This window comes from Diplotaxodon limnothrissa, linkage group LG7, assembly GCF_057381915.1.
Source record: "Diplotaxodon limnothrissa isolate DT_005_m linkage group LG7, D_limnothrissa_male_GT1.1, whole genome shotgun sequence".
NCBI lineage: Eukaryota > Metazoa > Chordata > Actinopteri > Cichliformes > Cichlidae > Diplotaxodon > Diplotaxodon limnothrissa.
Window position 1 is genome coordinate 23,463,405 of NC_140602.1, and position 12,466 is coordinate 23,475,870.

General features: G+C 39.2%; 1 protein-coding gene across 2 annotated transcripts in view; it reads right to left on the minus strand.

Moving 5' to 3' along the window:
* insc (INSC spindle orientation adaptor protein) overlaps window positions 1–12,466 on the minus strand; it is a 61,389-nt gene that overhangs the window by 34,965 nt on the left and 13,958 nt on the right. For both annotated transcript variants that reach the window (XM_085357715.1, XM_085357716.1), the window contains exon 2: window positions 6,816–6,907. In XM_085357715.1, the coding sequence (XP_085213841.1) occupies window positions 6,816–6,889 (74 nt within the window). In that variant the 5' untranslated portion in view covers window positions 6,890–6,907. The remainder of the gene's footprint in view (window positions 1–6,815; window positions 6,908–12,466) is intronic.

The following is a 12,466-nucleotide window of genomic DNA, read 5'->3' on the forward strand; positions in this document are numbered from 1 at the left end:
TCACTCTTCCTGTAACACATCAGGTGAGAATTATAACCGGAGCTTTTAGATTATTCCCTCTTAAACTTTTTATGTACTTGAGGCACATGGAGTTCTGCTGCATGAGTCACTGTCAGGCTGCTGCTGTATGTTGAGCCCCTAAACGATCTATCCCTTAGCTCCACTGCAGATTTATGAAACAGAGAAGCTTGTGACCGCAGAGTCAGTTTGCGAGTGTGTGTTCTTGTGCTTTTCTTATTTGAAGAGTTATGTTGGCTTTAGGTTAAGATAAGGGTAAGAGTTGGGCTATGCTCAGTCACAAACAGTCTGTTTGATGTTTTCTCACAGGGAAATCGTCATGGATGTTCCAAACTGCCATGCTCAAAGGCGAATGAAAAGCCAGCCGCCGTGGTACTCGGTTGTTGAAATAAAAAGCGACAGAAACAGAAAGTTAGAGACAAAAAAAAAGTATCAAACCCCACATATCCACTTCACATGAAAGTGAGTGTGAATGTCATAGTGTTGGTTTTGAAAAGTGGGGTTGTGTTGAGGCAAGAAGATGCATTATGCATGTACTGTTTTTTAGGAAGGTTTTTTGCATGTTTTTATTTTAAAGGCACTTTTTTTTTTCTCTCCATGCAAACGCGATGCCAGTGATAGAGGCTGCCATCTTTTTCTGATCATCTGCACGATAACTTTATAAAAATAAAACAAAGTAACTGCATATTAGTTTACAGGCTTGCTTGCTAGACATCAAGGATACTTCTCAACAAGTTGAAAATTATATGAATATTTGACCTATATTAGCAGCCTCATAGCCAATTTTCATTGTACATCGACCTAAACTAGAAAAACTGTTTTACAGCAGTGTCACACACCATTAACTATTGATTACAGGCCAAAGCTAATTATAGGAAAAGCTAGGTCTTTATCGTCATGAATAGAGACCTAGCTTCTTCTAGCTTGTCATTCTATTGACACCATGGCATTTGCAAGGAAACCAAACAGGAAGTTGACTGAGGAAGCTAAGAAGACAAAAGAAAAGTGAATAAGCAAGAAGTCAGGTAAGAGCAAATCTTGCACCAGCAAGATTTTTCAAACCAAAGATGGCAGGACACAAGCTGAGTCAATCTTCCTGCTGACAGCAGTTAACACAATACAGTGGGTGTTCACAGTAGGGGGCACCCAGAAGCAAAAATATCAGTTTCATAGTGTTGCTCAAACTATGAAAGTTGAGTTCTGGTGGCAAACTTTTATGCCAAATTCTCATACAAAGGTCAGTGCCTATACAACTTTAGTCAAAGCAGCTGCCAATCACATATGCCATAACATGTCAAAACATTTAAAATACGCTCACTCTGTGTGCTCTACCATCCCAGCAGAAGGAATGTTCTGCTGACAGCTTCGCTTTGCTGAGGTACATCATTACCCACCACAGTGAAAAATGACAAAAGCATCACTTACACGTATGGACTCTCGCCTCATTAGAGGCTGTGAGTAATTTTGTTTGAGGCTAAAAATAGCCATGTCCACATGAAAGCACTTTGTAAACTTTAAACTCTTTGCACCCAGTCTGTGGGTCTTTCACTTGCATCTTGTAGATGGTTACAATAAAAGATAATATAAATGTGCTCCAAATCACAGAGAGTCACAATTCCCACCCTTAATGCTGTATCAGTTCACAGAGAGCTTGCTAGTTAGTGAGAAGCAGACGGGCAGGTGTGAACTCAAGCACGGGAGCACCTGTTGTCACTCAAGTATAGCAGTTATTGTACAGCAGGAGCTAATTTGTTCTTCAGGGCTGGAAGCCTATTAAAAGGCTTGTTCCACATATCGCTAGAGGCTTCAAGTGATTCAGGTACTATGTACAACACTTCACAGATCATGACCGCAGGTTGAGTAATGTCTGCTTCTCTTTGCTTGATGAATGGTCTTCCTACACGTAGAGTAACCCTGCTGTCAGATGCAAAAGGATCCCACACAGATGGTTTGAATTAAAGGGTAGATGTCCTCTGTGGCTCAGGAACATTTAAAGGCAGTGTATTACATCAACATGTCTTAAAATACAGACAAATAAGTCTCCTCTGCTTTTACGGGTAAAATCACAAGACACTGAATGAAGCTATACGAACACACAAACAGACACTGACAACTGATTAGTCAAATGACAAAACTGGCATCTCCATTTCCTTTGATGTGTCATTCATCTTTCGAATACGTAAAAATGCTATGAAAGCCCTGGTTCCAGGCCGTGACTTCTTGTGGTGTCGGAATAAAAATAAAAACAAAGTTCCAATTGCAAGTTGGCAAAATCAACTTAACTTTGAGAGTTTGTTTAATTTGTACTGTTGTATTAGAGGGTAACTAATAGTTGCTGTTCATATAGTGACCTAATTAGAAATGTTAGCACTTACCAACAACCACAGTTATAAACTTACCTATACCAGGCTATATTTGCTAGCAGTAACTAGCAAGTTGTTAGCTAGCAGCTAACACAAAGCTCAGTATAAGTTATGATTGTGTTCTTTGAACTTCTATTTAATGTAATAAATGCTCATACAAAAATCTTTACTCACTTTGTATCATCCTCAGAAGCTGCTTTACTTGCCAAAATCAGCTTTTTGTGTCTTAGACTTCTCCAAAAAAATCATCTAAAACAAAATAATTTGTACCTGATAACACACAGACTGCTTTCTCTATAAAAAAAAAAAAATCATGTTATGAATTTACACTCTCATGGTACAAGGAGGAATTTAGGATTAACCAACATCTGGAACTGTCCATTAACTCCAGGCAGTATTCCTGGCATCCTCAGTGTTTCTTGCTTGGAAAATAAACAGCAACATGTGTTGGTTTGTGTCATTATGTCTGTCTGGGATCTGACTGCATTCAGTTCAGATTATTTGCTGCATATTCTTCTGATATGGTAGTCATTTAAGACAGTATAAGCAGGAAGGAGGTCTTCACTGTCGTCCAGTGTTTGGGGTGCATGGATATCACAATCTGATGACTGATGTAATGGAACTAAATGGAAATCTTTCTTAAATACCACAACAGAACCACAGTCCAACTAGGCAGAGGGAATGGAAATGTGGGCAGAGTGAGCTGTTAGATTTTGAGGACCCAGCCATTGTGGCTTTGGCTTCAGCTGAAGGAGGAAACAAGGACACTCTTGTCCCAAACAGAATTAAATATGGAGGCATATAATTAAGTAGGATGTTAATGCATTCCTCTTTAGCTCAGAAACCAGAATATTGCTTAATGGAATCATCTTTTACACAGAAACAGCTTCACTGGGAGGTTTCTATATAATATAGTTTCACTGTGGCAAGAGGTGACAGATGAGCAAAGAAAATGGTTAAGGCATCTGGCTAATGGCATATTTAAATGTACAAGTCACGCCTTGATTTTCTGGGTGAAGGTGGAGCATGTGCTCCTCCTGAAGTAGCACATGGAAAGGGGATATTGTGGCCTCTGACTGGTACAGCTGAATCCTGGCTAGAGAAGCAGACATCTGACTCCCAGATGCTTCAGACAGCCTCTTATGTGTAGCCAAGACTAGATTCTCCTAAGACAAAAAACACAGCCCGTTTTTTCTCTTTTCTTTTCTCTCTCTTTGTCTCAGCCGACTTCTAACCTCAAATTTAATTATCTCAGGCTTCTTAGCACGCCGTGTTAAATGCGCACAACGCATACAAATACAGACATATGTAAAAGGCATTAGAATATGATCCATCTCTCTCTCTGTCTCAAACCATCTCCAGTCCATTCATCTTACACTTTGGTTTGCTTCCTCATTTTTCTTAGTCTCACACACACTTTCCCCCACATTACTAAAGCCACACTTTTTGACAACTTTTCCAATTTTCCTAAGTGAGCGGCCACAACTCACTTTAGAAATATACACACACAAACAAATATAAAGAGACAGACACTTGGCTAACCTGTTTGCAGTGTAATGACTCGCCAACCACTTTCAGACTGCGCCCCGAGGCTTTGAATGTGCAGACAAGCCGATCTGGGAAAAGGTTCTGCTGTGGAGATGTTTGTTAGCTGAGTTCATGTACGTGTCCCATCTGTGTTTGCAATTTATTTTAATGCAGTTCAGCCACTTGGCTCGTTTCATCAGCTGATTTACTGACTGTTAGTGCACCGTGCGCAGCACAAATCCAATTTATATTTGAGTCTGTACATGAGACACAGACAGAGATAAGTATGAGACCGGTTTGTCCTTTATTTATGTGCGTGTGTGTGTGTGCCTATGGCGTGTGAGTTCCCCTGATTCAATATCCAAGTGCATTCACTGTGCATCTTCTGAGACGCTTTGCGAACATTAGTAAACACCGAACTGTCAGAAGATATATATTCAAATTTATTTTCAGTGACTGAAATATTCTAAACCACAGATGCTGACAAAGCAGCTTCTGTAATTGTTAAAAGAAAGAAGGGTCAGCATGTGTGACTGTCAGTCGACTGTGAGACAAAACTGTGTGTGATAAGAGCTGATTTGCATTTGAGACCAAAAAGTGGTGTTTTTTGGGGGGGTGGGGGTGGGGGTGGGGGAATCTAGGACAGCAGTTCACTTAGAGTTTCATAGTCGTAAAGGTTTGAAAACCTTGATGTTTTCTTTGGAGTTCAGTTAATAAAACATGAAAAAAGAGAAGACGCTAAAAAAAACTGACAGTTGCCAATTTCACATTTAAAAAGACCAGATCTCCAGCTGAATGCTGTGTTGTTGGTGTCTCAACAGTGAGAAGTGATCAGCTGAGAACAGCTAGTGGGTTTGTGCTCCCTGTCAGTTCAGTTTCTCACTGCTTGTTACATGTGGACGTCTCTTTTAGCATCTTGGCCACGTGTGTCTTACAGATTTTTCAGGATTTTAGATTTTGAGCTCTGGCTTTTTGCGTTTATCAGTAAAGTTTGTAAAGTTTATTTTTTATGTAGCCTCAGTATTATGGATGGGCAGGAAAGCTGAACCCATCCAAACATGGGATTGCATCGTTGGGAAGGTTTTTGACCTTTGCATTACCTGTAATAATAAGGTGCAATAATAATTAATGTGCAATAATAACAGTGTGCAATACAAATACACTTATTCTTCTTTTTTATACTAAGTTAATATACTGTGTTGTGTTGTTTGTTGCATTGTGATGTGTCATATTGTGTCGTGTTGTGTTATATGTAGTGCCGATGTAGGACAGTTTTCCAATTTCCTTGTACTACTGTACTATGTATGACTGTGCAATGACAATAAAGAGTTATCTTATCTTATCTATCTTATCTTAATTGAGTACCTCAAATATATTGATCTGGGATCTTCACTGAGGTGCAAATATTAGTATGATCAAACATCAAGTTGAAGATATATCCTAAGGCAGATATGAAGGCTTAATTCAGCAACTCAGGGGTCTGATATAACAACAACAACAACAATAATAATAATAATAATGTCACCAAACATCTCCTCATGCATTCATCTACTGGGAATGACAAATGACACAACTGCACCCTGTCACTACTGCAAACCTTAATCCCTGCTTCCATGAGAGGTGGCACGCATCTCTCACACCACCTCCATTACACTGCATTACCTGCAGAAGATAAGGGGCCAAAGTATGCTGCTTTTTTGGAGGTTCCATTTGCAGATGAAACAGGAGGGTAGTTTCTTGCCATCAGGTTGGTGTTTAGCTGTGTTTTTGTGCATGAAGGTGAACAGTGCTCTCCACATCTTCACCAGTGGCCGCAATATTAACATGAGTAGTCCTGAGAGACAATAAACTACTGCGTATGATTGCTAATAACAAACCATTTGCTTGGGAAATTGTTCTCTCTGATCTCTGGAAATTGTCTAGTGGAACTATCACATTGTCAAAGTTCCTTTAATTTCAGTTCAGTTCATTTTTATTTCAAACATTTCAAACATGTGCCTTCACAATCATTCCAAAATATCATTCCATTATTTGTTTGAAAAGGAGTAGGCTGAAGTATTTACTTATTTGTCCCTACCCCCTCAAGTTTTACCTCTTGATTAATTAATTTTTTTTTGTCTTAAATTAAACAAACAACATATGAAACATATGAAACATATGAAGTAAAGCAAAACAAAACAAAACATACATAAATCAAAAACAAGAAATTAGCAAGCCCCACCACAGTATAGTTTCTTTCATATGAAAAATACAGAATGTGTATATTTGCAGATACACAAGTTATGGAAAAACAAACAAACAAACAATTTGTCTTTTTTTCTGCAATGATCTTTAAACAGCTGGTCCAGATAACATGCAGAATTCAAGGCCTGCATTGAACACTGAGGTCATTTCCGCTTCTCATATAACATCCGCTGTCTTGTATAATCAGTCATTTGAACGATATGTTCACATTGGTGGTGTAGCCTACAAACCGTGTTATTAATATTATTATTCATTGAACATTTGGTCAGTTAAAGAGATGCATTGTATTTTTAAGTAGCAATAACAAAAAGAAAAGAATGTCTTTCTTACAACTTATTTTCCCAATATTCACATTTTTCCACATTTTATTTTTTGCTTTCAGCATGAAATTGGGAGAAAAAGTAAAAACCACTCAAGGAAGCACAGCTAATATTGATGAGTGTATTTTTTATTCTTATTATGACAAAGAAGTGACACATGGAGTGGGTATATTACTGGTGTCATTGTAGCCTTTGTTCAAAGTCCAAACATCAGTGCCTAACCTGCATAAACCAAGTGTATCTGTGCTTTCAACGACCAGACCTGTTGTTAGTACACATGAGAACATTACTTGTTAAAACATGAGGTACAGACCCAAAGTGTGCACACTGGGTTGTTACTTGCCTCATTGGAGATGAAGAGAGTGAGCTGCTCTGTCTGGAGCTGCTCTGAGGACTTGCCATCCTGCCTGAGGCCATCTTACTTCAGCTCAGCACCTGAAATACAGCATGTGCACTGTAAACACCAAGTGATGAATGAATACGAATTTGGATGTCTGCCTTTATCAATATGTCCCGTGTTGGGGAGTAACGGAATACATGTTCTGCCGTTATGTATTTAAAATACGAAATATGAGTAACTGTATTCTGTTACAGTTACTGTTTAAAAAGGTGGCAATTAGAATAGAGTTTGTTGAAATAAATGGATACACAGCGGTCTTTTCCTGTTTCATATGTTAGGCTATCCCCTCTCTAATTTAATTACACGCATTGCCGGAACCCCAAAAAAAAACCATGCAATAAGAGGCTCTAATGTAAGTATCCTATTAATGTTGGTGGCATCACTTACACAACGGACCCGAGGCCAGCACAGCAGAGACAGCAGTACACGGGCAGGAATGCATTTTTTACTTGGAAAATCCAACACCACTTCACATTTAAAGAAGAAAGGGAGAAATCTGACCGTGCAATGCAAACTCTGCCAGCAAAACAGACTCCAAAAGACTTGGACCTAAAGAAATATCTGGAAGTAAGTTCTTTTTTAAAAACTAACGTTAGCCTACTGCAACTACCTTGTTTTACTTGTGGTAGCTACCTGGGATATGTGCCACTTCAGTATCTTCGATGTACTATTGCTATGTGATTTATGACTATCAATGAAGGCTACTTGCCACCGAGCTAGCATTGCTAGCTGGCCTTAGCTGAGGTTATTTCATAGACTGCAGACTGTTAGGCTTGATAGCATTAATGACCTGCTAGCTGCAAATGATCATGTGCAGTTCTGAAAGCAGTCTGTGAACTAACCTCAGCTAACGCCAGTTTAGCAATGTTAGCTCGGTGGCGAGTAGCCTTCAGTAATAGTAACAATTCTCACAGCAATAGTACATTCATGCAGTTGTAAAAAGCATTACGATATATTAAGTTATCCAAAGTAATCAGAATATGTTACTCACATTGAGTAACTTAACGGAATACGCTACAAACTACATTTTGGGGCATTTATTCTGTAATCTGTAGTGACATACATTTTAAAAGTAACCTTCCCAATACTGAATATGTCACCATCAAATTGAATATCAAGTTTAATCAAATGTAGCACTGGAAATGGAAACTTTGCACCACTACACAACATCTTTCAACACACACACTGTAAATATGCTATCACATGATGACACACACGTTACATCCCCCTAGCTGTACTGCTGACCACCGCACTGTCATCCACTACAGTAGCTCCTTATTGATCTACCTCTAAGCTTTCTATTCTTGTCCCCCTCTCCAAGTAATTCAATTATCAATAAACCTCACTGTTTTAAATAGCTTCAAGCTGATGGTGTGCCATGGAATAATATTTCTTATCTTCTAATCTGTTGGCTGGCTGCCAGCCAGTGACTGTCTTCCCTTCTTTGAGCCCGAGCAAGAGGGCTTAAGTGCCCGGAACTTTATTCTGCTGTTTTATTGATGTATCCCATTTAGATTAGTCCATTTTCAATCGGGAGAAGCCACAGATGCCCTCCCGCCTGAACCACACTCTAATCCTTTTAGTTAATGATATCCTGCAGTTGTGTGGTTACAAATTTCGTGTTTACTGCGGAGATATAATTAGCAGGTAGTTACAATGTGAGACGAGCTCTCTCACGCACACAAATACACAACTACCCCGTGTTGTGGAGCAGATTTCAACTGTTTTGCTCTGCCTTTTATTAATTGCTTACAGAGAGCGACGGGATCGATAGACATAAGCTTACAATAAAGTAATTGAGGCTAGAGGGATGTACAATGCGCGTGAAGCGTCTCTTATTGAATCCCACGTCAACCTGCTTCATGAGGGCCGCACTGCCACAATTACAGAATATCTGCTGCTTTTAGTCAGGTTTGAAGATCGAGCGGCTGCACATTAACGGGGTCACCAACTCTGTTTGACTGTTTGCTTCAGTTGCTTCGAAAACTGAGAAATATTTGATTACCGTTGAGTACTTTTTCTTTTTTGGGTGTCAGTAACCTAGTCAGATAAAGAGACGGATGAATGGGAGGAGGGATAGACTTGTAATACAGACACAAAGCAAAAGTAGAGGAAAAAAACCCGCACAAAGAGTAAGATGCAGGAGAGGGGGGGAAAGTGGTAGGAGGGTTGGGGTGGGGAGTATTTTAACTGCAGTCTTGGCATGGCTTCTCTAGGCCCATTTTCAGAGAAAGCATCACAGTGAATCAGAAATTATACCAATACTGTGCCAGGACCATGGAAATCTACTGACAGTAAGCACCCTGTGCTGGGGAAAAGCCCACATCTATTACACTTGGTGCAGTGAGTCATGAAAGTAGAATATCATAGAATGAGTGCTGATATAATTGAACCGTTGGACTATTACAATAGAGGTGCAGATGAATTTTATTGACCCAATAATTGAGCACAGGGTCATAGCCATTAAGTCACAGTTCCAGCAAATTCCATTACATGTGCTTGCGGCTTGTTACAGTGCTCTTCAGTGGATTACCCTACAAATGGAGATGAGTTGTCCAATCAAGCAATTGTCCTGAGCAATTGGAGTGTGCCGCTAAGTGCTGTGTTAAGGACCATTGCACTGAAAGTGATTGCTGTCTCCTGTGAGTGCCCACTGGCTGTTTTTAGACAATCTCCCTTTCAGCCTTGTGGACTGATGTCATTTTGTTATTAGCATTTCCCTGTTAATTTACATAATCTTGTATTAAACGCTAGAAATTTACAGTGAGGTGAAAAAAAACCCATTGGCTCCTTTGTTTTTGCTTATTTGTCAGAGTTCACAGTCATCATCAAACACATTTGAATGATAGACAAAGATAACCTGAATAGATATAATATGCAGTTTTTAAATGATGATTTCATGATTAATTGTTTTTTGTGTTTGTCTGAGCTATTCAGCGGTGAAGTTGCTGTGTGTTTTGGATTACAAAGCAAAGCAGTTCCCGACCATCACACCTCCACCACCATGTTTGACTGTTGGTATGATGTTGTTTTGATGAAATGCTGTGTTAATTTTACAGGACTCAGACATTTCAAAAGGTGGACTGAGAGCGATAAGATATGGACTAATCTAAATGGGATCGATAAAACTTTCCGTGCACTGTCTAGTTTTGGTGATCATCAAGCCTCTGTGTTCTTTGTTGTCAGCAGTGGTTTTTACTTTGGAACTCTCTCATGGATGCCATTTTGGTCCAGTCTCTTTTTCATTTTTCATTTTATGAACACCGACTATAACTGAGGTAAGTTAGACCTGTTCTTTAGATTTTGTCCTGGGTTCTTTTATGAACTCCTGGATGTCTCTCCAGGTTTTCTCCATTTGTGGATAATGGCTCTCACTGTGGTTCGCTAGAGCTATAAGATGGCTTTTCTGGACTGACAGATGTTGGTGACTTTGTTTCTTATTTGTTCTTGAGTGTAAATCAGAGCATGATGTGTTGCTTTTTCAGATCTTTTAACCTACTTCACTTTGTCAAACACGCTCTCTTTAGGCAATTTCTTTATTGAACAGGTCTGGCAGTAATCAGGCCTGGTTGTAGCTAATAAAATTGAACTCGGGTTTCCCACAAATGTGTTTAGTCACAATTAATTCATGATTTTACAAAGGGAATAATTACTTTTTCACATAGCGGCAGGTCAGGTTGCATAGTCGTTTCCTCTTAATAAATAAAAATGATTATTTAAAAACTGCATTTTGTATTTACACCAAATTTATCTTTGTTAAATGTCTTTTTTGAAAATAAAATAAATAAGATTTATATCTCTGTGCTGCATTGTGCACAGATGCTGCAAGTGCTACAGAAACTTGAGTTCTGTGAGCAGATGGTCAGGTTTGACTGTATCCTGGCTAATTTTTTCTTGCTAGGGTGGACATTTCTTTTCATGTCTGAGCTGAAACCTGAGTGGCCCAACAGGTTTCCCCATTCAGCTGCAGTTTTAGGTAAGCCAAACAAAGGACAGCTCTGTCTCAGCCTCATGTCACATGCCGGGTAAAATAACAACCACTTAGTGACTTGTGCGTGTCAGAGAATTCACTAGGGTGTGCCTTTCAGATTTACTGCAGCATTTGTATTTATTCTTTGCATGTGTGGGAATTTAGAGGACTTTTAAATGTGGTTTGTGCTTGTGTGCATGTTTCTGTCACTTGCAGTTTTCCAGTCCTGTATCTGTTTCAAGTTAATGTCATGCCAAACCTGTACTAGCGAGGGCAATCTTGATTCTTTGTTACTGGCACACTGGAGCCGTTATAAATTCTGTTTGTGAATATAAAACCAGTTAAAAAGGACAAAAGTAATTTTCCAAAGTGTAAAGACTTGCAACCTGAGTTTCAAAGTCAGTACTGGTTCCTCCCATTTGTCTAGACCAATGTAATGTAATTGTTTGATAGTTGCTGACCTAGGTAGGAAGAACAAACCCCCCCCCTATCAACCATGCCTTTTTCTTTCGTAGCCCCTGTGCTATTTCAGTTTGTGTGCAGGAAAATGGTGGAGCACGTAAAACCTTTGAGGAGTGGGGATACAGACGTCAGTTTTACTTTTAAAAGGATAAGAGCGTGATGGTAAAGCGCAAACTTGACCCAGGACAGAAAATAAAACTGAAGCTCTTTGCACAAACACACAACGCTAGCAAAGAATCCAAGGTGGTGTTAGAGCTGAGGGTTTGCTGACACCAGACCAGTCAGAGCAGTGTTAATTTCTACAACCAATAATCTCCCAAACTACTTTTTATTTGGATGAAAGCAAAATGATAACTAAATGAAAAAAAGATAAATGATAACTACATGGACAAAGAAATGTACCGACACTAAAAAAGGGGAAAAAAAAAAAATGTATTAGTTCTGATTGATCCAGTCAAAGCTAATCGCCTTGTGGAGCAGTACAACTAGCTCCTACCCTCATTTCTCATGGATACTCGATACAATGCCAACGCTTAGGAGGAAGAGAAGAGTAGCCATACAGATACATTTACCATATGATGTCAGGAAATTAAAGCGCTTTGTAAACCGTTATATGTACTTGTTTCTAAAGCCAAGTCATTGTGGTGATCACGTTCATGACTCTTTGGGTTGGTTGTCAACTTGACTGTGTGTTGTCAGTTTTGTGTTCATACGTGAACGTTAAAAGAAATATCATCCGTGTGCCGGATTAGGGATATGTGTCCGTGTTCAGATCATGTTACTGACTGACGTGAAAGTAATGTAACGTATTGCATTACTTTTAAGAACAGCAATGCTGCATAGTTTATTTTTTAAAACTACAGCTACGAACATGTTTTTTGACTCAGATGAACTCAGCATATGTGCAGAGTAATATATCACTGTATACCAACTTCTCCCTGTGTGCTCTCTATAACTTCTACATCACTGACTAAAAATACGTTTCCAGTCTTTCTAGAATATACTGTGGTAAAGCAGAATGCCTGTTGCCAGATTCTTGGCAAAACCACTAAATGAATACAAAAACTGCTCTGCAGAAAACAAAATACCACAGCACTGCGGTTTAGCTTCGGTGTTGTGCCAACAACAATGAATTTCTGTTCGACGCAAATACAAGAAACTG